The sequence below is a fragment of the Rattus norvegicus genome, chromosome 19 (assembly GCF_036323735.1).
Source record: "Rattus norvegicus strain BN/NHsdMcwi chromosome 19, GRCr8, whole genome shotgun sequence".
NCBI lineage: Eukaryota > Metazoa > Chordata > Mammalia > Rodentia > Muridae > Rattus > Rattus norvegicus.
Genome location: NC_086037.1, coordinates 68,382,882 through 68,405,768, shown reverse-complemented (window position 1 = coordinate 68,405,768; position 22,887 = coordinate 68,382,882). Strand labels below are relative to the sequence as shown.

At 50.1% G+C, this 22,887-nt stretch overlaps 1 protein-coding gene and 1 pseudogene across 2 annotated transcripts; one reads left to right on the top strand and one right to left on the bottom strand.

Annotated features, from left to right (window-relative positions):
• Positions 1-1,635: 1,635 nt before the first annotated feature.
• Positions 1,636-22,476, bottom strand: Def8 (differentially expressed in FDCP 8 homolog). Of its 2 annotated transcripts, none has more exons than XM_006255769.3 (12): positions 22,333-22,476; positions 16,620-16,753; positions 15,148-15,245; positions 12,411-12,560; positions 10,678-10,819; positions 9,471-9,635; positions 8,548-8,675; positions 8,304-8,417; positions 6,378-6,458; positions 5,232-5,372; positions 4,969-5,078; positions 1,636-3,441 (listed from the first exon to the last, which is right to left on the bottom strand). In XM_006255769.3, the coding sequence occupies exons 2-12, from the start codon at positions 16,741-16,743 to the stop codon at positions 3,339-3,341; spliced, it is 1,356 nt and encodes a 451-aa protein (XP_006255831.1). In that variant the 5' UTR covers positions 16,744-16,753; positions 22,333-22,476; the 3' UTR covers positions 1,636-3,338. The 2 variants fall into 2 exon arrangements, with proteins under 2 accessions (XP_006255831.1, NP_001019945.1); NM_001024774.1 differs by lacking the exon at positions 22,333-22,476 and adding an exon at positions 17,365-17,433.
• On the top strand, positions 17,829-17,951 carry LOC120098741 (U5 spliceosomal RNA; annotated as a pseudogene).
• Positions 22,477-22,887: the final 411 nt, after the last annotated feature.

Genomic DNA, 22,887 nt, shown 5'->3' with positions numbered 1-22,887 from the left:
CAAAAGAATTATTCTATTATTCTAAAGGAATATAAGCCCGAATGTAGAAGGAAAGGAACAATATCTGAAATTCAACACACACACACATACAGAGAGAGACAGAGAGAGACAGAGAGAGACAGAGGGAGGGAGAGGGAGAGAGAGGGAGAATGAATAATGTTAGCAGGACAAAATGTTAACACTGGGGAATCCAGAAAATAGACAACTAGGCAGTTTTGTCTACTTTAAAGCAAAAGCATTGGAATCTGAAAGGAAGGAGCTTCTAGATGAAGGCGCACAGAGAGCAGCTACAGCCACCCTGCACTGCATCTCAGTGTATTTCAACCCAGCGTCTGCTGTGCTGGGTGGTGCCAACAGAGGGAAAGGCATTCCTCTTGGTCCTTAGGCCTCTCTCCAGCAGAGAGTAACAGCATAGTAGACCAACAAGAATGGAATTGTTTAGGGTGCCTTATTTGGGGGCGATCATAAGGCATTATCCCACCATGTGTCCCAAGCTGACCTCTGACTGTGCCTGTCAAGAGTTGGGTGGACCACCATGCTGGGGCACACTGGAAGCATGTGTAGAGCTCCTCTGAGGCCAGTGCACATGGGGAAAGGCAATGGCTCTGCAGGAGTGACACTTTCCCTGCAGCAGGCTTGTAAGGATGGACGATGTCCCCAGGAGCGAAAGTAGAACCCTAGTTGAAACTGCCATGGTCACACGACTGGAGGCTCTTGTATTAAAGCACACAAGCCAGTCGGGGACTCCAGAGAAACATCGCTATTACACAGCATCCTCTCCGTGCCAAGTCCAAGCGGAATAATTCCTGGACCCTAAACCCCGAGGGTGCATGTGCGGGCGTCCAGTCTCACCCAGAGGAGGACCAAAATTGATCTTCCTTGGGGGAATTTCTCTATATATTGGCAGAGCAGGCTTGGACCTTGTCTAACACCCACCTAAAGATTTTCCTTGGGGTTGGGGATTTAGCTCAGTGGTAGAGCACTTGCCTAGCAAGCGCAAGGCCCTGGGTTCGGTCCCCAGCTCCGAAAAAAAGAAAAAAGAAAAAAAAAAAGATTTCCCTCAATGAATCCCTAAATATTATTTTCACCCAAAAATCATACTCAAACCCATGAACTATGGAAGGTTAGGATGTTTTCCTAAACTTGTAACTGGCTTGTGTGTAACTCTGCTTTACACCAGATTCACCACCATATACAAATCTAGATGTCCCATATATATAATGTGTATATATGTAATATAAAATAAATATATACATATGTATGTATGTGTATATATACATATGTATGTGTATATGTGTGTGTGTGTATATATATGTGTGTGTGTATATATATATATGCATGTATATATATATAAAATCCCATATATATAATGAGACCAAGACCACAGTTGTGACCAGGCCTCCACATTGCCAACCTAGTTCCATGATGGATACCATTGGGTATACTCTTCCAAAAGGGCCAGCCGCGCGAATGGGTTTTTGCTGCTGGCTAGACTCTTCGTACCAAGCTGGGGACTCACAGGATGATTCGTCATCCTGAAGGCAATGGTAGGAGAGAGGTATGGAGGAAGGAGGTTTGGAGTGTGCTCTAAGAGGGGGCCCAAAGCTTTGTTCAATAAATGCCAGACGGGTAACATTTTCTTTAGACACTATGGTTTATAGTTGGAAACGTGATGTTGATTACACAGGAGGCTCAGGAAGGGCCAACAGCCTCAGGACAGATGTGATACAATGGCAGGGAACACAGACTTGAGGGTGGGGGGAACAGGCATTTGGTTTTAAGACCCTCTCTAACGCCAAAGGGGAAGCGAGACAGGGGGACCGCTATTGACCCACATCACACGCAAAGGACTCCTGACCTTTCACCCTGAGGCAGGTCAGCTCCACTTTCTCAACATTTCCCAGATGGGGGAACTGAAACAGAAAAGACAGCGTGAGTGAAGCCACCTAATGGAAAAGAGGAGTGAGGAGGAGGTGGCGGTGTGTCCGTCCATCCATCCGTCCATCCATCCCTCGAACTCGAGAGTAAGCTGAGCTTCGACTGGGCAGTGGAGGAGTCCCTTCTTGTGCCTCATTAAAGGTGAAGGAAATCCACGTTATGACACGCCCTGGCCTCTGCCCACCATGCTTTTGTGTGTCAACAGCGATTCACCGGCAAGGAGCAAGGGGCTGATGCAATCAACTCCTGCTTCCCAGGAAGACAGACAGAGCAGTATTTTGAGACGCCCTCATCTCCACACATCTTCCCCCGTAGGATTTAAGGGGGGTGTGCACGGAGGTGAAACGTGCCTCACGGGAGGTGTAGGTCCTTTCGCCTTCAAAGCCTGGACCTTCCTGCAGGGACCATGGACCTCCTGTTGGGTCTAGCAAATATTCCCAGCTCTTGGCCTCAGGCTCCCTATGTCACCACCCAACAACTGGTTGCCTTCAACCAGACCACTGCAGCAGCAGAGCAGAGCCCTCTGTGGGAAACTTTAATCTCCCAAATGTCACACAGGCCAATGATGACTGATAGGTTCAGCTGGCCTAGAACCTCCTCCCTGGATACAGTCCCATCTACGGGAACTGAAGGCTGAACTTTCTTCCTTAGGCTGGGTTCCTAGCTGCCCAGCTCAGAGCACCAGGATAAAGTGGACTAGGCTGTGGCAGAAGCAGGTGCGTCTGCCGAGAGCATCGCCGCAGACCCCTTCGCTCCCTATTGTACAAAAGGGGTGGGGCAGCACACGTGACTGACAGATTAAGGATGGTGAGGAGGACTCTCAGGATGCTGGGCAGGGCCCATGGGACACCGTTGTGAACAGCCCCAGTCAGAGAAAGCAGGGCGTCCCTAAGGAGACAAGGTACCAAGAGAGTTGGGATCCTCTGAGAACCTAAGTCTTCCTCAGCAGAGATAAAACTCAGTCAGGAGGCATCCTCTGATCTCACCGAAGTTTCTGACGAGTTGTAAGGGTGTCCTAGACAGGAACAAGGCCATCTCTATGGTGCAGAAGGATTGGTTTTAAAGGCCTGGAGGGCTCTGTGCCATAGGAGAGTGACTCCCCCACTTTCCTGGAGAGCCACACCCAGGCGCCTCTGCCTAAGGAGTCCTACAATGGGGCACGTTGACCCCTTATAGCAGCACGCCCACTAAACAGCCAGGTATGCACGCTCCAAGTCTCAGCAAGCACCTGAGGAATGAGTCCTGGTGGCCACCAGTCACTCCCTTCTGGCCCAAAAGAGTCGAAGAGGCCCAGAGGATGCACTCAGGGGTCTCCAGAGTCAAATGCACATCTGGTGGGCAAGGCCAGTAGGCGACAGCCGGAGGGGCAGATATGGTGCCCGGCATTCTTGTCAAGTGTTCTAGGCATCCACGTCCAGACCAGGCTCCTGGAATAGCGACTGCTTTCTCAAGGTGAGTCGGGCACACTTGGGGCACGTGGTCGAGTTGTCGTAGTAACAGTCCCTGAGGTTAGAAAGACAGGCTGGGTGCTGCCCAGAAAAGCTTCCTCCCGAGGCCTTAGTATCTTCCTACAACTTCAGAGAGGCTCCTGCCACAGGGCAGAAGCAAAATCGGCCTCCGAGCAGGATTTACCGCAAAGCCTGGTACGTAGCTGCTGCCTTCTACTAAAGACCCAGGGTCAGCCACACTCAGGCCTCGTCGTAATCTGTACACGTGTGTATCTGCACACGCAAAAGCACACACGTGCCTGCTGTGATGCACCCATGGAAAACGGGTAGGAGGTGGTTCTCTCCCCACCATGTGGGTTGTAGGATCGAACTCGAGTAACTGGGCTTAGCAGCAAGCTCCTTTACCTGCCCAGCCATCTTGTCAGCCCTCTAGCTCTCACTTATTCAGCCATGACTATAACTTATCAACACTAGGAAGCTTTCTTCCCTTGTTTTCCAAACTGTGTGTCGAGGTATGACTGTGAGTCTGCATGGCTCTGCAGACTCCTTATCACTTAACGTTCGGGCCCACCCGGTCTACGCTGAGCCGGAAAGAGTAACTTTAATGTAGGTACAGAACTAAGCAGTAAGTGGACGCTGTGAGCAACTTGGCGCCAGGAGGGCTTCAGAGGTTACTCTGGAATAAGTTAGGCTGCAGCGGCCCGGCACAGGTAGGCATTCATTCCTAATGGAACTTGGTTTTCCTTCAAAGAAGGTCTCACGGGCTGGAGAGATGGCTCAACGATGAAGAGCGCTGACTGCTCTTCCAGAGGTCCTGAGTTCAAATCCCAGCAACCACATGGTAGCTCACAACCATCTGTAATAGGATCTGATGCCCTCTTCTGGTGTGTCTGAAGACAGCTACATTGTACTCATATATAATAAATAAATAAATCTTTAAAAAAACAAAAAACAAAAAGAGGGTCTCATGTAGCCCAGGTCAGCATCAAACTTCCTATGTAGCCTAAGATGACTGAACTTCTGCATCACAAGTGATAAGATTATAGGTGTCAAGGTGGGGGTGGGGTGGGGGCATCCTCTTGGAGCTGCGAGGGCAGGGGGGAGGAGGAATGGGATGAGGAATTGTCAGAAAAAAAATTAAATAATAATAATTATTATTATAATCATTATGAGTTATGTAAACAAAAAGATTGCATGTGTTTACCACTAGGCCTAGCTCTATTCCGTGCTAGAAATCAAACCCAAGATTTCATGGATGCTAGGCTACATTCCCAGCCCCTTAATAGAGCTTTTAGTTTAGACACAGACATCAGGGCCTAACTCCAGTCAAGACCTCTGAAAGAAAGACAGCAAAAGCCCCACCTCCGTGTCGTCTGTCCGTGCCCCCCCCCCCCGCCCCATCCGTCTGTCCATCGTCGTCGTCCCACTCCCCCACCCCCTCACCTCCCACCCCCACCCCCACCCCCGCAGCAGCGCAAGGCTCCACAAGACCAGCTGCAGCCAAGGACAAGGGAAGGCATTCTGCTTAGAAAATGGGGAGGAGCCTCAGCACCGCCCCAGAGTGAGCTAAGGCCACACCCACCTGTGGAAGACAGCTGAACAGTCGTTGCACACAGATGTATGGCTGTCGAACGGGAACAGCACATCACCTTCTTTGCAGAGTTCGCAGACGAACCCCTTGGCTTGGCACCGCTGTTGAAAAGGGAATCGGTGTAATGACTGGCAAGGAAGTGCCAAGTCAGGCCAGGAATGCACTGGCTGATCCTGGCTCTCGGGACTGGGGGACAACTGCTTAGAGTCTCCTCTAGATAGAGCCACCATTGCAGCGGGGACAGGGAGACCCACCTCACAGTCTAGTTTGATGTGCTTGGCGAAGATCGTGTGGATCTCAGTTAGCGAGCAGCTGAGTCGGCCCATGTGCACCTCCAAGAGGTCCTGGATGGAGTACATCTCATCGTTCTCCACAAAATGCTGTCGGTCTTGTAGCTGCGAGGACCCAGCAGGTGTTACCACCAATGCAGAGCAAGGTCCCCCCCCCCCCCGACTTGCCACCCGCGGCCACTCCTGTTGTCAGGGCCCAGGGTTCTCGTGGAACCCACCAAGTTACATAGGGTGTCCATTTAGGGACCTCCAGATTCTGGAGAAGCTAGGGGCAAGATATGGCCAAGATAACATTTCCTAATCTATATGCCCCGTACCCCATTTCACACACCTGCGATGCCCCTAGAGCCACAGTGGGTCAGTGCTCCCAACCTTTCTCCATGACTTCCCCCTGCCATCCTGCCTCCTTCTGGTCTGTTTAAAACCTTCTGGTTGTACGCACCCCTTGCCCTGCTTCCTTCTGTACACAGCAGTCACACCGTGACATACTGCCTATTTCCCTTGCCTTCCTGGACCACTGGCCACTCTCCAAGAGCCTGTTTTGCTCACTGTTCCCCATAAACTTAGGCCAGCGTCTGAGATCACTTATTGATCAAAGCAGTGAGTCTTAAAGCTTGTATTTTGGCCAGGCATGGTGGTACGTACGTACGTGCGTGCACGCGTGCCGTGCGTGCCTGAGTGCACACCTTTAATCCCAGCACTTAGGAGGCAGAAGCAGGTGATCTCTGTGAGTTTGAGGCCAACCTGATCTACAGGGTGAGTCCCAGGATAGCCAGGGCTACACAAAGAAACCCTGTCTCAAAAAAAACAAACAAAAAAAACCTTGCATTTTGTTCAACCTGCTAGAGGAGGCTAAACTCAAGGCCATTTACCTAAGGCTAAACATGGTAATTATTTATCTTTAGTTTGGAAAAACCAAGCTCCTCAGAGAATACTGCTGTTGTGTAAAATGTCTGCCAGTTTATTACAGATGTAACATCCCCAGAAGAGAGCGTTCAAAAGGCTACTAGAAGTACAATGTATCTAGAGCTACAGGGTTATCTGAGGAATCTGAGCATGAAGTGCTCCGTCACCCTGGCCACCTGAGACAGGTCCTTCTAGCAGTCTGACCTGCAGCAGCAGTCGTGCCTCCATGGCCTCCTTGCAGGTGATAAAGTATGGCTTCATGAGCAGGATGTCCTGGCGCAGCTTCTGTGAACTCAGACAACAGGTGGGCATATCAGCCATGACACACGGGTGGCACCACAGCTGGGTCTGTAAGGCTAAGGGGCTGCTTCTCTACTGGCTTCATAGGGGCCATGTTCACAGGGTGGCTTCTCCTCCCTTATACTGAGGGTGAGAGTAAGGTCAGTAGGGACTGGGGAAAGTGCCCTCAAGCTCCACTAGGTGGTCCTACATTTGGCTGGTCTATCCAGCCTCAAGTACACATCACTTTGGGGGCTACATAGGAACCTGGGTTTATTAAACGTAGCTCTTGAGATCTCCCATTCATATTAGCCCAGTCCCACAGGCAAGCACTGAGCCCATCCTCCTGCCTCATGACAGCACAAAGTCATAGCCAACATAGTGTGGATCCTAGGTAGATACCATATCTCCCATCAATGCCTTGGCCTTGACCATTCACCCAGCTCTGCCTCAGACTCTTCCCCTAAAACATGGACTCTAAGATCTTTCTAGGGCTGGAGAGATGGCTCAGTGGTTAAGAGCACTGACTGCTCTTCCAAAGGTCCTGAGTTCAATTCCCAGCAACCACATGGTGGCTCACAACCATCTGTAATGGGACCCAAGGCCCTCTTCTGGTGTGTCTGAAGATTGCAAAAGTGCACTCATATCTTGTGTCCATAAGATAAACAAATAAATCTTTAAAGACAAAAAAGACTTCTCTACATTGCTCATGACATCATCAACTCCTGCCTGAACTACAGCTCTATCTGACATCAGCCCTGACTCTTCTGGTCCGAGTGAACAACAGTCATGTAGAGCTGCTGAAATGCCCAGCCATCACTTAGATGGCTGTAAGTGTAGGATACACTCTACAGTTCAAAATCATAGAGAACACAAAAAGAGTAACATATCCTGACAATTCTGTATGTTAACTGTATATTATGTTTTGGTTCAGCCAGGAGGTGGTGGCACATGTCTTTAATCCCAGCACACGGGAGGCAGAGGTAGGCAGATCTCTGAGTTCAAGGCCAGCCTGGTGTACAGACTGAGTTCCAGAACAGCCAGGGCTACACAGAGAAACCCTATCTTGAAAAACAAAACAGGGGTTGGGGATTTAGCTCAGTGGTAGAGTGCTTGCCTAGGAAGCGCAAGGCCCTGGGTTCGGTCCCCAGCTCCGGGGGGGGGGGGGGGGGGAAAGAACCAAGAAAAACAAAACAAACCAACAAAAAATAGTAATAATATGTTGGTTCTACTAAGCTGAAGAAAATATGCTATTATATAAGGATAGAAACACAGACGTGCTCTAATCCCACACTTAGGAGGTAGAAGCAGGAGGATCAGGAATTCAAGACCAACCTCAGCTTTCAATCAAATTCAAGGTCAGCCTGAGTCACATGTGCTCTTATGCCAGATTCACACACTGCTGGGAATTGAACCTGTGCTCCCTGCATCTAAGCTAGCGTTCTATCATCAAAGCTACATTCCCAGCCTTTCAGGTAAGTTAGGTAGACAGGTGGTAGGGAGGTAAATAGAAAATTGATTAGTGGATAGAATTAAAATTAACTCTCTCTTCTCTCTCTCTCTCTCATACACACGCGCGCGCACACACACACACACACACGCACACACTTTCTGACAAGCTCTGACTGTGCAGTTCAGGCTAACCTCATACTGGTGACCATTCTACCCCAGTTCCCAATGCTAACATCACAGGGATGAGACGTCACCCTACTCTACAATGAGATTATTAGGGAACTTAATACAGTTTCAACCCTGCTGATCCAACAGCTAAGAGGCCTGTGAATGAGGCATACCTCCCACTCCCACAGGGAGACAAATCCCTCCGGACCCTTACCAGGGCCCCAGCCTCACCCGGATCTCCACCAGTTCTTCCACATAGTTAAACAGCAAGGGGTTAATCTCCCGGAGCCGGAGCACTGGCCGAGACACCATCAGTGCCAAGTAACGCATGCTGCAACGGGACACCTACAGGGCAGGCAGTTGAGTGACCAGCTTGCAGAGCTAGGACTGGTCACGCCCACCTTCTCCTGCACACACCCCTCCCCAATATCCCCCCACCTCCCCACCAACAACTACCTTATCTCCAAAACCCAACCTTGCGTGGCTCAAAGTCCCAGTTGTGTACTACTCTGGCAGGGATAACAGCCAAGTCGTTCCAGTGGCAGTGGCTGCAGTAGTACTGGCCGGTGTAGTCGCACTGCCGGGCTTCACTAGGCACACCTCCTGCGGGGACCAGGTTGTGACAAGGTCAGGGTAGCCATTCGGGATGGATTAACGCCTGCTTTACCCTAGCCAAGGACTCACATCCTATGGTCCATCTTCCCTCACCAAGGCTGCAGTGGAGAGCAAGCTATGCTAGGGGTTCTCCCCAAGAGGACCTAGGCCACCAAGTGTCTCAGAACCCTGTCTGCAAAACCAGACAGAATAGTAAGACAGAAAGAACCCCTGAAGTTGGAACCCCATAAGTTATTAGTAGTTACAATTTCCATCTCTAGAATGTGATTGTTGGGGGCTAGAGCAGTGAAGAGCACTGACTGCTCTTCCCGAGGTCCTGAGTTCAAACCCAGCAACCACATGGTGGCTCACAACCATCTGTAATGGGATCTGATGCCCTCTGCGGGTGTGTCTGAAGACAGCAACCATGTACTCACATAAATAAAATAAATGACTCTTTAAAAATAAAATGTGATTTTTGTATTCCGGTTTCCTTGTTTTCCCCTAGACCCTGTCTCTGTGGGCACCCCTTGATAGTGGTAACTGTCACTGGAGAACAGAGACCAGCCCTGGAGAGACCTAGAGGAGTCACGAAACATCCAGAAGCTGCCTGTTTCTATGAGTCTCGAAAGAATGCCAGTCACGTTCCTTGGTCACACTCCCCAAAACAAGGTGCATGGCCTGCGCTGGCCCCAGGCCCTTTCTCCCAAGGGCATCTTTCTCACACACCCACCAGGTGCCTTCCTGGCTCAGTTCTGCACTGCCCTTACCCAGCACGGAAGAGGACCCCCACCCTTCACTCACGGAGAGAGATGGGAGCTCGGCACTCCGCGCAGCGGTAGTCCTGGCTGTCCAGCCCGGTCTCGGGGCAGATGTTCAGCTCGTACTCAGCCTGGTGACTGACCTTGGAGCTGACACATGGTCTGGAGATGAGGTTCAAGCACTTGCTGTGGCAGCGGTAATAACACCCTGCAGCAGGAAATACCCATCTCTCTCAAAAGCTGTACAGATCACCACAGCCTAGGAGGACTTCATCTGGAATGCTCCACATACACACCCCGTGAGTCCCCCTGCACCATCCACATTAACTCAGGACTTCCTCCCAGAACTACTGTGCGGCCAGCGTCTCAAAGAAACTCATGTCCCTGGACCCCAAGCTTTGTCTCTTAACTCGTGACTCACCTTCCCTTAGCGTGCATCAAACCCAAAGCATCCAGTGGTGTTCCTCTCCTACATCTCCCTGCTTTCTCCCATTTCCTATCCCCAGTTTCCGTGACTCCACCCTTCTGGGCCTGAGACCACCATGTAAGTCATCCTGACTCCTCACTTGCTTCTGTAGCCAGCACTGATCTCACCACTGCTCACCCAAACCTTCATCAGAACCAGCCCTCTCTTCCTTTCTGCTCGGCTTAGCAACCAGAGTCTAAGTATGCAGCACACACGGTCCTCAAATGCCCTTGGTCACCTCTGAGTATATCTATATTACGTCTACCCTTAGACATAGTGCTTCTCCTCAAAGGCAATGGACACATATCTACTACAGGGCCTTTGCATATACAATTCCTCCACACCACACCCTTCCTTCTTAGATATACTCTTAGTGTCTGCCCTGACCTCCAAGGGCCCACTGGACCCTTATAAACATTACCTCCCTTACACTTTCCTTTACGGGCACTGCCCAGCACACCAGTCATCTCCTAATCTGGCCTCTCATACAGAACGGTACCATCATTCTGCAACATTGTCTCCGTACTATCCGATATGGTAGCCGCCAGCTTCACATGGACTCCTGTGGATGTAAATTTCAAAGCCCTTCCACGATTCATCACCACTACACTAAATAGCTCAGGTCTAGATGCAAGGCCAGTAAGGCAGGCGTGTGGGGCTCCTCTGCTTCTCTTATCTCCACTGCACAGCAATGCTTGGTCATCTGTACACACTACGGAACTCACGACACGGGACCCACGTCTGGGAGCAGGGCTTATAAGGAACGGGTCTTGGTTGTGCCCACCTGTGCAGGTGTACCAGGTCTGGATGAGGCCCCAGATGATGGTATTGCACTTGTCGCAGGTTTGTTTGACGCTCTTGCTCTTCTCCTTGTAGAAGCGATGCTCTAGGAGAACCCGGATGTTGGGTTCCTCCTCATTGGGGTCCTGTAGGGAAAGAGCAGTGGAAAAGTCATAGGTGGGTTAAGCAGTAGCTCCTTCCATTGCTCCGGATCTCCAACACGTGCCTTCCAGGAGCTGCCTGTGCAGAGATGTTGAGTCTAGGCCCCATGCACGGTCCCCCTTCTCTCGTTAGCAACAGAATCGTAGTTAGGCACTAGCCCTTAAGAACACACACACAGGGGGCTGGAGAGATGGCTCAGAGGTTAAGAGCACCCGACTACTCTTCCAGAGGTCCTGAGTTCAATTCCCAGCAACCACATGGTGGCTCACAACCATCTGTAAAGAGATCCGATGTACTTATATATAATAAATGAATAAATAAATCAAAAAGAAAAAAAAACACACACAGCTTCTTCTAGCCTCTTTGTATCCATGTGCTGTATAGATCCAAGGACCTGTAAGTGGGAGGAAGGTTGCCTCTGCCTTCTGCTTGCTACACTAGGGTGACCTTGGGCTCCCTTCCCTTCAGGATCTGGAAGAGTAACAGAAAGATGGCCTAGGTCCTAACACTTTTGGCTATTGCCTAGACCCACTGTATGCTTGTCTCTCATTAGGAAAATTACATGTGCATGTTCTTACACTTCTGTATCTTGGGATGTTTGCTACTATATATCCTTACCCATTTCCCAATGAATCCACTTTAAACTCCCAGAGGCTCAGGGTCCCTACAAGAGACACAGTGAGACACAGGAACAGCCAAACCAAAAGACACAGGCTCAGACTGCATCCTGGCCTTGTGTGGGTTTTGGATCTACCATATACTGTCTCCTCCCGCTGACACCTTCAGGTGATCGCCCTCCTAGGCCGAACAACTCAGAGAGGAATTATGTCAACATACGCTTCCACGGGTGGTCACAAAACTAACCCCTGGCTGCGATGGTTTCAAAGATCATCATGTGACCCAGGACTAGCCAGTCACTATGAATGTTCCCTAAGCTTGTGACCCAGGCCTGGCCAATAAATCATGATTGACCTGCCCTACCTGAGAAAGGTAAACTCACAGAAAGATCGCTATTGGCTGCCAATGTCATCTTTGTCACCTAAGAGTACCTGCCTGAGGCTGACTGACAGGAAGTAGAGCAGAAGGATACAGGATTCCCCACTTCATTAGAAGCCCCAACCCCAAATTGTTAATAAAACACACTTTCTTTTTTTTTTTTTAAGATGTATTTATTTTCTGTATGTGAGAAAACTGTAGCTGTCTTCAGACACACCAGAGAAGGCATTGGATCTCATTACAGATGGTTGTGAGCCACCATGTGGTTGGTGGGATTTGAACTCGGGACCTTTGACAGAGTAGTCAGCGCTCTTAACCACTGAGCCATCTCTCCAGGCCCCCATGTTTTCTTCCTTAGCCTTTAAGAGCCTTAGGATTGGGTCTCTGCCCCTCACAATCAGGAGAGGCTGTACTATCAGGGAAGTAACTAGCCTACCCGTCCACCCTGCTTCTCTGTCCCTACCTCAGCCTCTCAGAGAACACAGAAGGACCGCCCCGGGAAGGAGCCAAAGGCTCCCTGTCCTCCTGTCTCCATACCCTGCTCCAGGCACCTCTGTGGCGGAGCCGGTCGGAACCCACCTTCAGCTCCTGGAGCTTCAGCCGGAGGTGGATCAGCCTCACCACGGCGTCTTTCTGCTTCTCCGACTGCTCTGGCAGCTCTAGAATCACCTGCTTGCATTCTTCGATCGCCTGCCGCAGCTGCTGGACATCAGAGGCCAGGAAGAGACCCTACCCAAGTTGGAAGGAAGCAGTCAGATGACCATCTAGAAGTTTCTCCCCAAGGAAGGCAGGCCTGTCTCCATGAGTAGTTAGGTATCTAGCAGACCCCAGCTCCCTCCCCCAGAGGAAAACTTGCACAAGGCCCAGGAGAGTTACCCATCCTCGAGGCCAGCCTGGTCTACAGAGTGAGTTCTAGGACAGCCAGGGCTACACGGAGAAACCCTATGTCAAACAAACAAAAAGAATCTATTCGTGCTCCCTGCTCCTCGCTGGACTGATCTGCCCACAGGCCTCTGAACACTAAGTTCAGGCTACGTGTCAAAGGCAGCTTCTGCAGCTGGAGTGTGGCTTGGTTGATAAAGTGGGGGCAGGAAGTTCAGAGGTTAAACTGGAGGACAGACTGCGCTGAGACCTGTCTCGAAAAGGGAAAAAAAAAAGTTTATCCTCAGCCACATAGCAAGTTTGAGACCAACCTGGGCCACTTGAGATTAGCTTAAAGACAAAACTAGGAGCTGGGGCGATGACTCCACAGTGAAATGCTTGCTATGTAAACATGAGGATCTGAGGAGGGACTGATTCCCCAGTACATGGAGAGAACACCGAGCACGGAAGAACACGTCCATCATCCCGGTGCTGGGGAAAGGAAACGGTGATCCCTCAAGTTCTGGGCCAGCTGTTCTCGCTAAGGGAGCTCAGGTTCAGTGAGAGACTCCGTCTCAAAATAAATTAGATGGAGCAAGTGAGGCAGAGGCAGGAGGATCTCTGTGAGTCCAAGGCCAGTCTGGTCTAGTGAATTCCAGGTGAGCCAGGGCTACATAGTGAAATCCTATCTCTGAAAGATGACTGACAGACAGACTGACTGACTAACTGACAAGAAAATTGTGTGTATACACACACACACACACACACACACACACACACACACACACACACACACCAGGCCTGATGACACACACTTTTAATCCCAGCACTCGGAGGCAGTGCTGGGAGACTCAGAGGCAGGCAGATCTGAGTTCAAGGCCAGCCTGGTTTACAGGGTGAGTTCCAGAACAGCCAGGGCTAGACAGAGAGACTCTGTCTTCATGGGTAATTCCTAGGAGCTGGGAGTATCACTTAGATAAACAGTCAGGTAAGTAGAGTGCTTATCTAACGTGCCAGAGGCCCCAACATTACAAACATAAGCACACACTTCCTCTTTAGAAATCCAAATCCATCTAGCCATGCTGTTTCATCTCTAAAAAGGCTGAGAAAATGAGGAAGAGGCTTTTGGCTAAGAAACAAGCAAAGCAGCTGAAGAGCACACAGTCGCCCTGGATCAGCACCTCTGGGTGCTTTCTCAGATGCTGGCCCAGAGGCTCAGTCGAGCTAAGGCCCCACACCTAGAATGCTCTGCTTCCACTGGGAGAGACAGGCTCAGATCTCAGAGCTAGGGAGGTCAGTTGACTGTCCTCAGGAGACACCCTCCCCCCTCCCTAAGATGGGCTTTCTAAAGACTCAGGCAGAAGGGTAGTACTGCCCATCCTTCCTCTTTGAAGCTCATTTTGCGGCTAAGCGGAAGTGTGTGACATGTTATAAGAAACTTAAAACACCTTGGGCTCGATGGCCTGGGCATGAAATCCAACTGCTTGAGAGGCTGAGGCGGGAGGATAAAAAAAAATTCAAGACTAGCCTAGGCTACGAAGCAAGTTTAAGGCTAGCCTTAGAAACTTCTGAAGACTTGGGTCACCACCTTTAAAAGATTAAAGGTGTGCACTTTAATCCCAGTACTCAGGAAGCAGAGGCTGGCCGACTTCTGAATTTGAGGCTAGCTTGGTCTACAGATTGCGTTCCAGGGTGGAACACAGAAACAAAAGAAAAGAAGAGAATGCCACTCTGTTTCTCTCAAAGAAGGTAGAGACGATGTGCATAAACTAAAGAGCTGTCAAACATACTAGGTCTCTCCTTCCTCCTTTTCTCTTCAAAACAAGCCTTCTGTTGAACAAAATATGGACTAAGCCAGAGAGGTGTGTATGTAAGGTACCATTTATAAAACATCCCTCGGGACTCCAAAGGGAATCAACTCTAACTCCCTCTTCTCTGTGGAGCCCTGATTACACTGGAATTCACTCTTGTAGATCAGGCTAGCCTCAAACTCAAATATCAACCTGCCTCTGCCTCCAAGTGCTGGGATTAAAGGCCTGCGTCTCCAACGCCCAGCCACACTCACTCCTTAAGAACCTGCAACTTGGGGTTGGGGATTTAGCTCAGTGGTAGAGCACTTGCCTAGCGAGCGCAAGGCCCTGGGTTCAGTCCCCAGCTCCAAAAAAAAAGAAAAAAAGAGAAAAAAAAAAAAAAAAACCCTGCAACTTAAGAGAAAAAAGGATCCGCACCTCCCAACTGTCTCCAGACCCTCAAATATTGAAGATGAGGGACAGATGCCATGCGTGTTTCAGATTCAAAACCCAGGCGACTGGGCTGACTTGGGGGCCACTGAGCCCAATGGTATGGCTAGCTAGAAAGGAAACTGTACCCCAACTCAGGAGAGTAGCTGAACCACTGGCCACTGGCAAGTGCTGTGATGAGAGTACCACCTAAGGGCCCAGACTCCAAACCTTACCACAGGGCGGGAAAAGTGGTCCTCAGACAGGCCAAGATCCATCATGCGCTCGGAGTAGCAGAACTCAGGCTCCCCTGCGGGCAGCTCAGGCAGAGTGTCTGGAGTAAGAGGACAGGCATGAAGGGTGGTTAAACAGTCTGCCTGCTCCCTCTTTCTCCTCATCCCCTGGGGAAGTAGCTGTGGAGGATAGAATTGAGCCAGGGGTGTTGGGAGGCCCACAAAAAGGGGGTACTGGGAAGAGCTAGGCACCACTTGGCTGCCTGTAAAGGAGTCTGTCTCACTGTGAAGACCAGAAAGCACTAAGTCAAAATTGCAAGGGTTATTCCAGTTTCTGATTCCCCGTAAAAAGTCTGACTCTTGTGGGCTTCGCTTAAAGGGAAAAAAAAAAAGATTTGTGAACACTGTGTGGCGCTCAGAGCGGTCTGCAAGATAGTACAGAAACCCAGACTGGGCGTGGCCACACTTGCCCGTGATCCTAGCAGCTGGGAAGCAGAGACAGAATCACCAGTCTCAGTCTAAGGCTAGCCTTGGCTACACAGATGGACTCAGTCTCTAAACCAAAACAAACAAACAAACCCAATTTCTAAGGTAGATGCTTCCTGACTAGACTGAAGAAAATCCACTGACTGGCTACCTCACGACTTCATTAAGTCCTGCATGGACTTCAGGCCACCCTAACAACCACCCTGGTCCCAAGAACTCCCCAACTCCCCTACCCAGAGTCCCTGCCCCCCCTGCCTTTCTGATCTCAAGAAGGAGAGGGTCCATCAGCAGACATTACAGACATTACACTCTTCTCCTTCGGCTCTGAGTTTGCTCCCAGAGTTCACTAAACATCTACTGTGTGAGGCCCTGGGATTCTCAGATCCCTGTCCTACTGTAAACCAGTGGTTCCCAACCTTCCTAAGGCTTTAATACAGCCCCTCATGCTGCGTAGACTTCTACCCCCAACCATAAAGTTACTTTCTTTTTTTTTTTTAAGATTTAATTTTCTGTATATGAGTACATTGTCACTGTCTTCAGACACACCAGAAGAGGGCATCAGATCCCATTGCAGATGGTTGTGAGCTACCATGTGGTTGCTGGGATTTGAACTCAGGACCTCTGGAAGAGCAGTCAGTGCTCTTAACCGCTGAGCCATCTCTCCAGCCCATAAAGTTACTCTCATCGCTACTTCATGACTGTAACTTTGTTCCCGTTATAAGTCATAAATAAACGTACTGCTGATGGTTTTAGGCAACCCCTGTGAAAAGGCTTACACCACCCTCAAAAGGGTTGAGACCCGCGGCTTGAGAACCCCTGCTCTTGAGTGTTCATTCTGGTAAGGAAGACGGAGGGAAACCTCAGAGCAGATGAAATATGACTATGCCCACCCTTGGGAAGGACCACAGTGAGGGCGGGAAGGGAGAGGAACAGGGTTGGTCTAAGGTGTCACACAGTCCACACAGCCCTCACCCTGCACCAAAGCTCACCTTCAGAAGTGACTTCCTGGGCCTTTTCGTTGGGTTCCTGTTCATGATGCCTTGGTCCAAGGTGCTTGTTGAAGGGGTTGAGGTGGGCCTGCCGGAATCGAACTAGCTTCTCATCGTACTCCATAGCATCCCACCTGCAGGGCCCAGCACGGCTGAGATGAACGTCCCAGGCTCATCCCTATTCTCCAACATCCCATCTCGTTCACTTCCCAGAGGCTGGGGACATGGGGTAGAGCAGGGCAACCCCCACAAAGCAGCTTCAATCCTTATCCTCGCCCAAAGCCAGCACAGCTACCTCTAACCACGCTCCCTGGGTAGTTTCCTTAGAAGACCCCTCCTCCTCCCAGTGATAAGGGCTAGCCCAGGGGCACAGGCTTATCTCAGGGTATGAGATCTAAGGCCCTACTCCTGGTAGGGGCTCTTTTGACCTTGGAACTCCTCAGAAGGCTCTTTTCTAGGCCTCAAAATGGCAAATTTCTCACTTGGCCCCAGTCTAGTCAGGCCCTTGCTGCTGGCCTATTCCTAGGAGACACACCTCTTGGAACTGGATCTTTCTTCCTGTCCCCTTATTTAAGATGTTCCCTACAAAACAGAACACCCCCAAAACACCATCCTTGTTAGCTTGGTCACCAGTGAATCCCCTGAAGTCAAATCCAAGGCCAACCCTCACTCTGCTATCAACAGGGTGACCTAGGCCCCTTCCCTGGCCCCAGCAATGCAAGTAGGTTCTAATACAAGATTGTACCTCTCAGGCTTCAGTTCCAGCCCTAAGTCACGACCACATGGCCTGAGTTGTTCCTATAGCTCCCTGCCGTGGGATCCCAGGTAGCACAAGTGTTTAGGCTCACCCTTGTCAGAAGTTAAGATCACCAGACACTCTTTCCCCTCCCTAGGGCTTAGCACACTGAGGGAACACAGAGCTGGTAGCTCCCGGGAGAAAGGGAGGGGCTTGTCTGTGTCTGAATAAACCAGAAGCAGTTGGAATGTAGTTCTCCACCTATCTAGTTAGGCCACATTCCATGGCCTCTCTCCGCCTCTGTTTCCTCATCCAGAGGTGAGTCACAGTGGGTGAAATTAGTTCACAGACCCTCAGCACAAAACAAACTCTATGTAGGCCAGGTGTGGTGTCTCGTGCACTTCTTGGGAGGCAGAAGCAGGCAGATCTCTGCATGGTCTACAGAGCAAACCCCGCCTTGAAAACAAACAACAACACTCTGGTTTCTCTTCAGATCGTATAAATCTTTCGCCTTTTACTAAAGATTTCCGTGGAGAGGAACAACTGTGAGTCTTAACCCAATTTTTTTTTTTTTTTGGTTCTTTTTTTCGGAGCTGGGGACCGAACCCAGGGCCTTGCGCTTCCTAGGTAAGCGCTCTACCACTGAGCTAAATCCCCAGCCCCATCCCAATTTTTTGAGGCCTTGTGATCACAAGGCTAATAATGGTAACAAAGAAGCAGAACTTCAGGGTTGGGGATTTAGCTCAGTGGTAGAGCGCTTGCCTAACATGCGCAAGGCCCTGAGTTCGGTCCCCAGCTCCGAAAAAAAAAAAAAGAAAAAGAAAAAAGAAGAAAACAAACAACAAGCAAACAAACATCTCTACAAGGTTTGCTATGATGATAGGAAGTCAGAGGTGAGTGTAGACCTGGGCCGTGGGTGCCTGGGTACTGGTGTGCTTTCTCCATGCCTTCTCAGTCAGAAATAAGATGAACTCTCTCTCCCTACTTTTTCACTTGAAGAGAAATAAAAGCACTAAGTCCAGAGGGGCAGGCCCTGCTAGGTCCTCACCATGTGGGGTGGTAACATAGACTGATGGTCACCTCAGCCACTCCGCAGAAGTTCTCTTCAGAGCCACATGGACCATGTCCTGCCGGCCCTGCCTGCGTTCAGGGAGGAAGCCACAGCTCCAGTCTGTTAATAACTATGAGCTGCTGATGAAGGCCTAAGGGGATGCTGGTCCTCTGGGCTGATACCTTGAGGTAAGTCAGTCACACTGGGTGCTACAGTCAAGGGGTCCCCAACTAATGCCCAGCATCTCCCAAGCATCCTAAGGAGCAGCCAGAATGTAGGTGAGATCGAACTGTCCCAGGGCACACTCAAGCTCCTTTCCTGAGTGAGAGGTCATTACTTTGCCACATGATTTCCCGGGCTGCCCTGCGCCTAGGCACGGTAAAATGACTAAGTTCTGATCAATAGAACATGAAGAGCAGAAAGATCACTCAGCACTTCTCAGAATTGTTTTTCCTCCCTTCCTCCTCTGTCTGGAACGCAGACGTCATGAGTGAAGCTGACACAGCCTCCTTGAGCTGTGACAGAAGCCATGAAGGAGGACTGCCAAGTGAGAGATCTAAAGCACTTCCACCCTGGCTCCGGCCGCTCACCGTGATGTTTCAGTCAGGTTAGGCTCACCTCAATGTGATGTCAGTCAGGTTGGGCAGAAGCAAACTTGTTTAGACCACTGCTGTCAGAAGGGAGAGCTCTGCCTCTTGCAGTCAAAATAGATCCTAACAGACCACTCCAGTCACCTCGCACTGATAAGATGGACAGCCTCAACCTGCACGCGACCCCTGCCAGCCCCCAGCCTTTCTCTGATCCCAATTTCTCACATCGTCGCAGAAGAGGAATAATAGCACCACATAGGGGCTAAGCAATAATAGAAACACTCAGCAGCAAAGAGACAGACTCTCAGTCCTTAATCCATAAAGCCTGTTACTCCCTCAGTTCCTCCTCTCTCTTGTTGGCAACCTATGGGACCAGCCCACGGCCCACCCTGCTATTGCAAGAGAAAACTCCACCAGGCATAGGACAATACCAGGAGGTCTCCAGGGACAAACTGGCCACTTATCTTCATCTTACATAGGAAAAACCCCCTTCAACCATGAGAAAGACATTTTTTTTTTTTTGGTTCTTTTTTTCGGAGCTGGGGACCGAACCCAGGGCCTTGCGCTTCCTAGGTAAGCGCTCTACCACTGAGCTAAATCCCCAGCCCATAGAAAGACATTTCTTTAAACATTATGTTCTTCGGGGGTGGAGAGATGGCTCAGTGGTTAAGAGCACCGACTGCTCTTCCAGAGGTCCTGAGTTCAAATCCCAGCAACCACATGGTGGCTCACAGCCATCTGTAATAAGATCTGATGCCCTCTTCTGGTGTGTCTGAAGATAGCTACAATGTACTTATATAGAATAAATAAATCTTAAACAAAACAAAACATTATGTTCTTTGAAGGCAGTGGTGGTGCGCTTGGGAGGCAGAGGCAGGCAGAGCTCTTTATGTTGGCCTTGTCTCAGACCTTGGCAAGTCTAAGGCTGCCAGCCTGGTCTACAGAGTGAGTTCCAGGACAGCCAGGACTACACAGAGAAACCCTGTCTTGAAAAAACCAAACAAAAACCACAAAATCCCTTCATTTTTCTCTGTTGCCAGCATGAGCTTCTCAAAAGGGGTGTTCCCTTTCTCTCAAAATCTCTCCTTTGTAGTTGAGATTTCTGCCTAAGCTTTCACACACAAACTGTGGTCTCTTTTCTATCACCAGTGGGCCAGTCTCCAGCGGGCCTGGTATCAGGATTGTTAAAACGATAAAATTCGCTAATAAAAAAAAAGCTCCAAGAACAGGGGATGAAGCAGGGGGTGGCTCAGCTGCTAAGAGAACTTTCTGCTCTTCCAGAGGACCTGGGTTGATTCCTGGAACACACATAGCCACTTACAACCATCTTTAACTCCCGTTCCAGGGAAACTAGCACCTTTTTTTTTTTTTAAAGATTTATTTATTTATTATATGTAAGTACACTGTAGCTGTCTTCAGACACACCAGAAGAGGGCATTGGATCTCTTTACAGATGGTTGTGAGCCACCATGTGGTTGCTGGGAATTGAACTCATGACCTCTGGAAGAGCAGTCGGGGGCTCTTAACCACTGAGCCATCTCTCCAGCCCCCAACTAGCACCTTTTTACACCTTTTTGGGCACCAAGCATGTATGTGGTCAACGGACAACTGTACAGCCCACAGCACTGGCCAGAACAGTGTAGGCACCTAATACATATCCGTTACTGCCAGCATTACTAGAACTTTCGAGAGGCAGGCTACTCTGATTTAAATCTTGTGGTTGGGACCCGTGAGATGGGCTCTGTGGGTAAAGACAGTTGGTGTCACGTCTGACAACCTCAGGAACCACATGATGGAAGGAAATAACCACTTCCTGCAAGCTGCCCTCTGACCTCGACATGTGGGCCAGGGACATGCATGTGCCCGAACACACATACACACACAAAACAAACAAGTAAGTGTAATTGTAAGAATTTATTAAAAATAATAAAACGAATCAATGTGTGGTCCTAGTCTCTTGCCTAGAAGTCAGGGAGAAGCCCAAGGTTGGGCGGAAGGATGAGTGTGTGGTTTGGTAACAGAAACTGGAGTTGCTGCGAGTGTCTATGACACCATGTGGTGACCAACCCAAAATAAAGGAAGTGGGTGGAGCCGGCAGGAGCCCTTCCCAGAAGCCTTCCTTGAAAACCTCTTGATGTATTAGAATATAGTCAGAGGGGCATGAAGACCTTGGCCAGAACTTGCTGGATACTCTCCTCTGGGCTACCTTTCCCAGGAAAATGGTTCCCTTATGCATGTCCTGACTGGCACTGCCACCCCTGACCTGGAACAAAAGCAGGGGATGAATTAAGCAATGGAGCCATTTGACCCGTCTGCCTAGTCTGTCTGGAACCAGTCTGGAGAGCCACATTGCCTTTTCAGCTGACGACAAATAGAGAGAACCCCAGCCCAGCACAAGCCTGTGGAAGCAACAGCTGTCTTTGAGTATGACGTCATCTCCTATTTCCACACCAGCCTTACAGAGTTCTGCACCCAGAATCCACGGTTGGCCTCAGGAAAGAAACTCAAGAAAGGGGCAAACAAAAGAAAACTCTGTTCCATCAAACCCCTGCAGAGGCCTCTCCTAAAGCGAATTAATAATTACAAGTTGACAACTGAAACCCTCAGAGTAAAGATCAAGGGTCTGTGTTACATCAGAGGCACTGGGTGGAAGTTCAGGACAGATTACTGAGAATAAGAGCTCGCCTCCCATGTATTACTTTGGGTAAAGCCACCAAAAAGTGCTAGTCCAAGGGCTACAGGAGGTCCTAGGAAGGAGCAAGGTACATCCTATCTGCTCACACAGGTAACAAGGATGAATGGATAATCCGGACCAAGCAGGATCAGTGTTAATCATTCTCAACTACCCCAGAAGGTGCAACAAAGCGCACCTCACATTTCTACCCGCTATACTGAGGATGCGCCTGTCCTCACTGGAGCAGTTCTCAACGACCTTCCTCATCCATTTCATAATTATGAAACCGGAGGATCAGAGAAGCTCAACATAGCAGAGGGCGGGTCCCTGTGAGTCCTTGGGCCAAGAGTCCCATACTCAGCCTCTGAAGCCACCCGGTGGTTGGAGGTGGGGGTCCCCATCTGTGGACGCTAAGCTCTGCCCCCACGTAATGCTGGGACCAATGAGGTCACCAAGGCCTTGCGCACAGCAGAGAGCCAGCAGGCGGCAGCCGGGAGCTGGACGTCTTGCTTGAGGCCTCTGCCAGTTCTGCACCCTGGGAGCGCGGGGCAGAAGCCGGATCCCGGAGTCCGGCCAGTGGCAATTGCATGCTGAGATCCGGACCCTCGCCCTCTTCCCCACCAGACCCACCGGACACCTGCGGAGACAGCTCCGCTGCTTACCTGGCTGCCGCTACATTGTACCGGACCGGCTGGCTACACTGTAGTTCGCCACCGCTGTTACACTGTACCGGCTCCGCCGCCCGCTGCTGCCGCCTCCGGCCAGGAGGTTCATGACACCGCTTGCCCTACTGGCTCACTGGAGCGCCTCCAAGTCTCCTCCTCTGGTCCACGGAGTGAGTGCATTAACCTTTGCCCTGAGTCTTTGCTCCTCCTGAATCACCCTCATCCCAGTAATTGCGTTCAAGCGAATGGCTCCACAGTGGTAACCCCTCAATGTCCCCACATCCCCAACACTGACATTCAGCTGTCCCCAGGACACCACCATAGAGACATTTAAGGTGCATCTCAAGCTCCAAAGGTCCTATCTGAGATAACAATAACACCACACACACACACACACACACACACACACACACACACACAGGACAACACACCACATACACAAAACACACACAACACACCTCACACACACATACACACACCTTACACACCACACACACACAACACACCGCATATACATACTACACACACCTTACACACCACACACCACACAAC

Excerpts from the sequence above, each read along its gene's own strand:
- Def8 (XM_006255769.3), bottom strand. The coding sequence starts at position 16,743 with ATGGAGTACGATGAGAAGCTAGTTCGATTCCGGCAGGCCCACCTCAAC. Across the intron at positions 8,418-8,547 it reads GGGACTTTGAGCCACGCAAG|GTGTCCCGTTGCAGCATGCG; the intron begins GTTGGGTTTTGG and ends CCTGCCCTGTAG. Across the intron at positions 6,459-8,303 it reads AAGAACTGGTGGAGATCCGG|AAGCTGCGCCAGGACATCCT; the intron begins GTGAGGCTGGGG and ends CTGAGTTCACAG.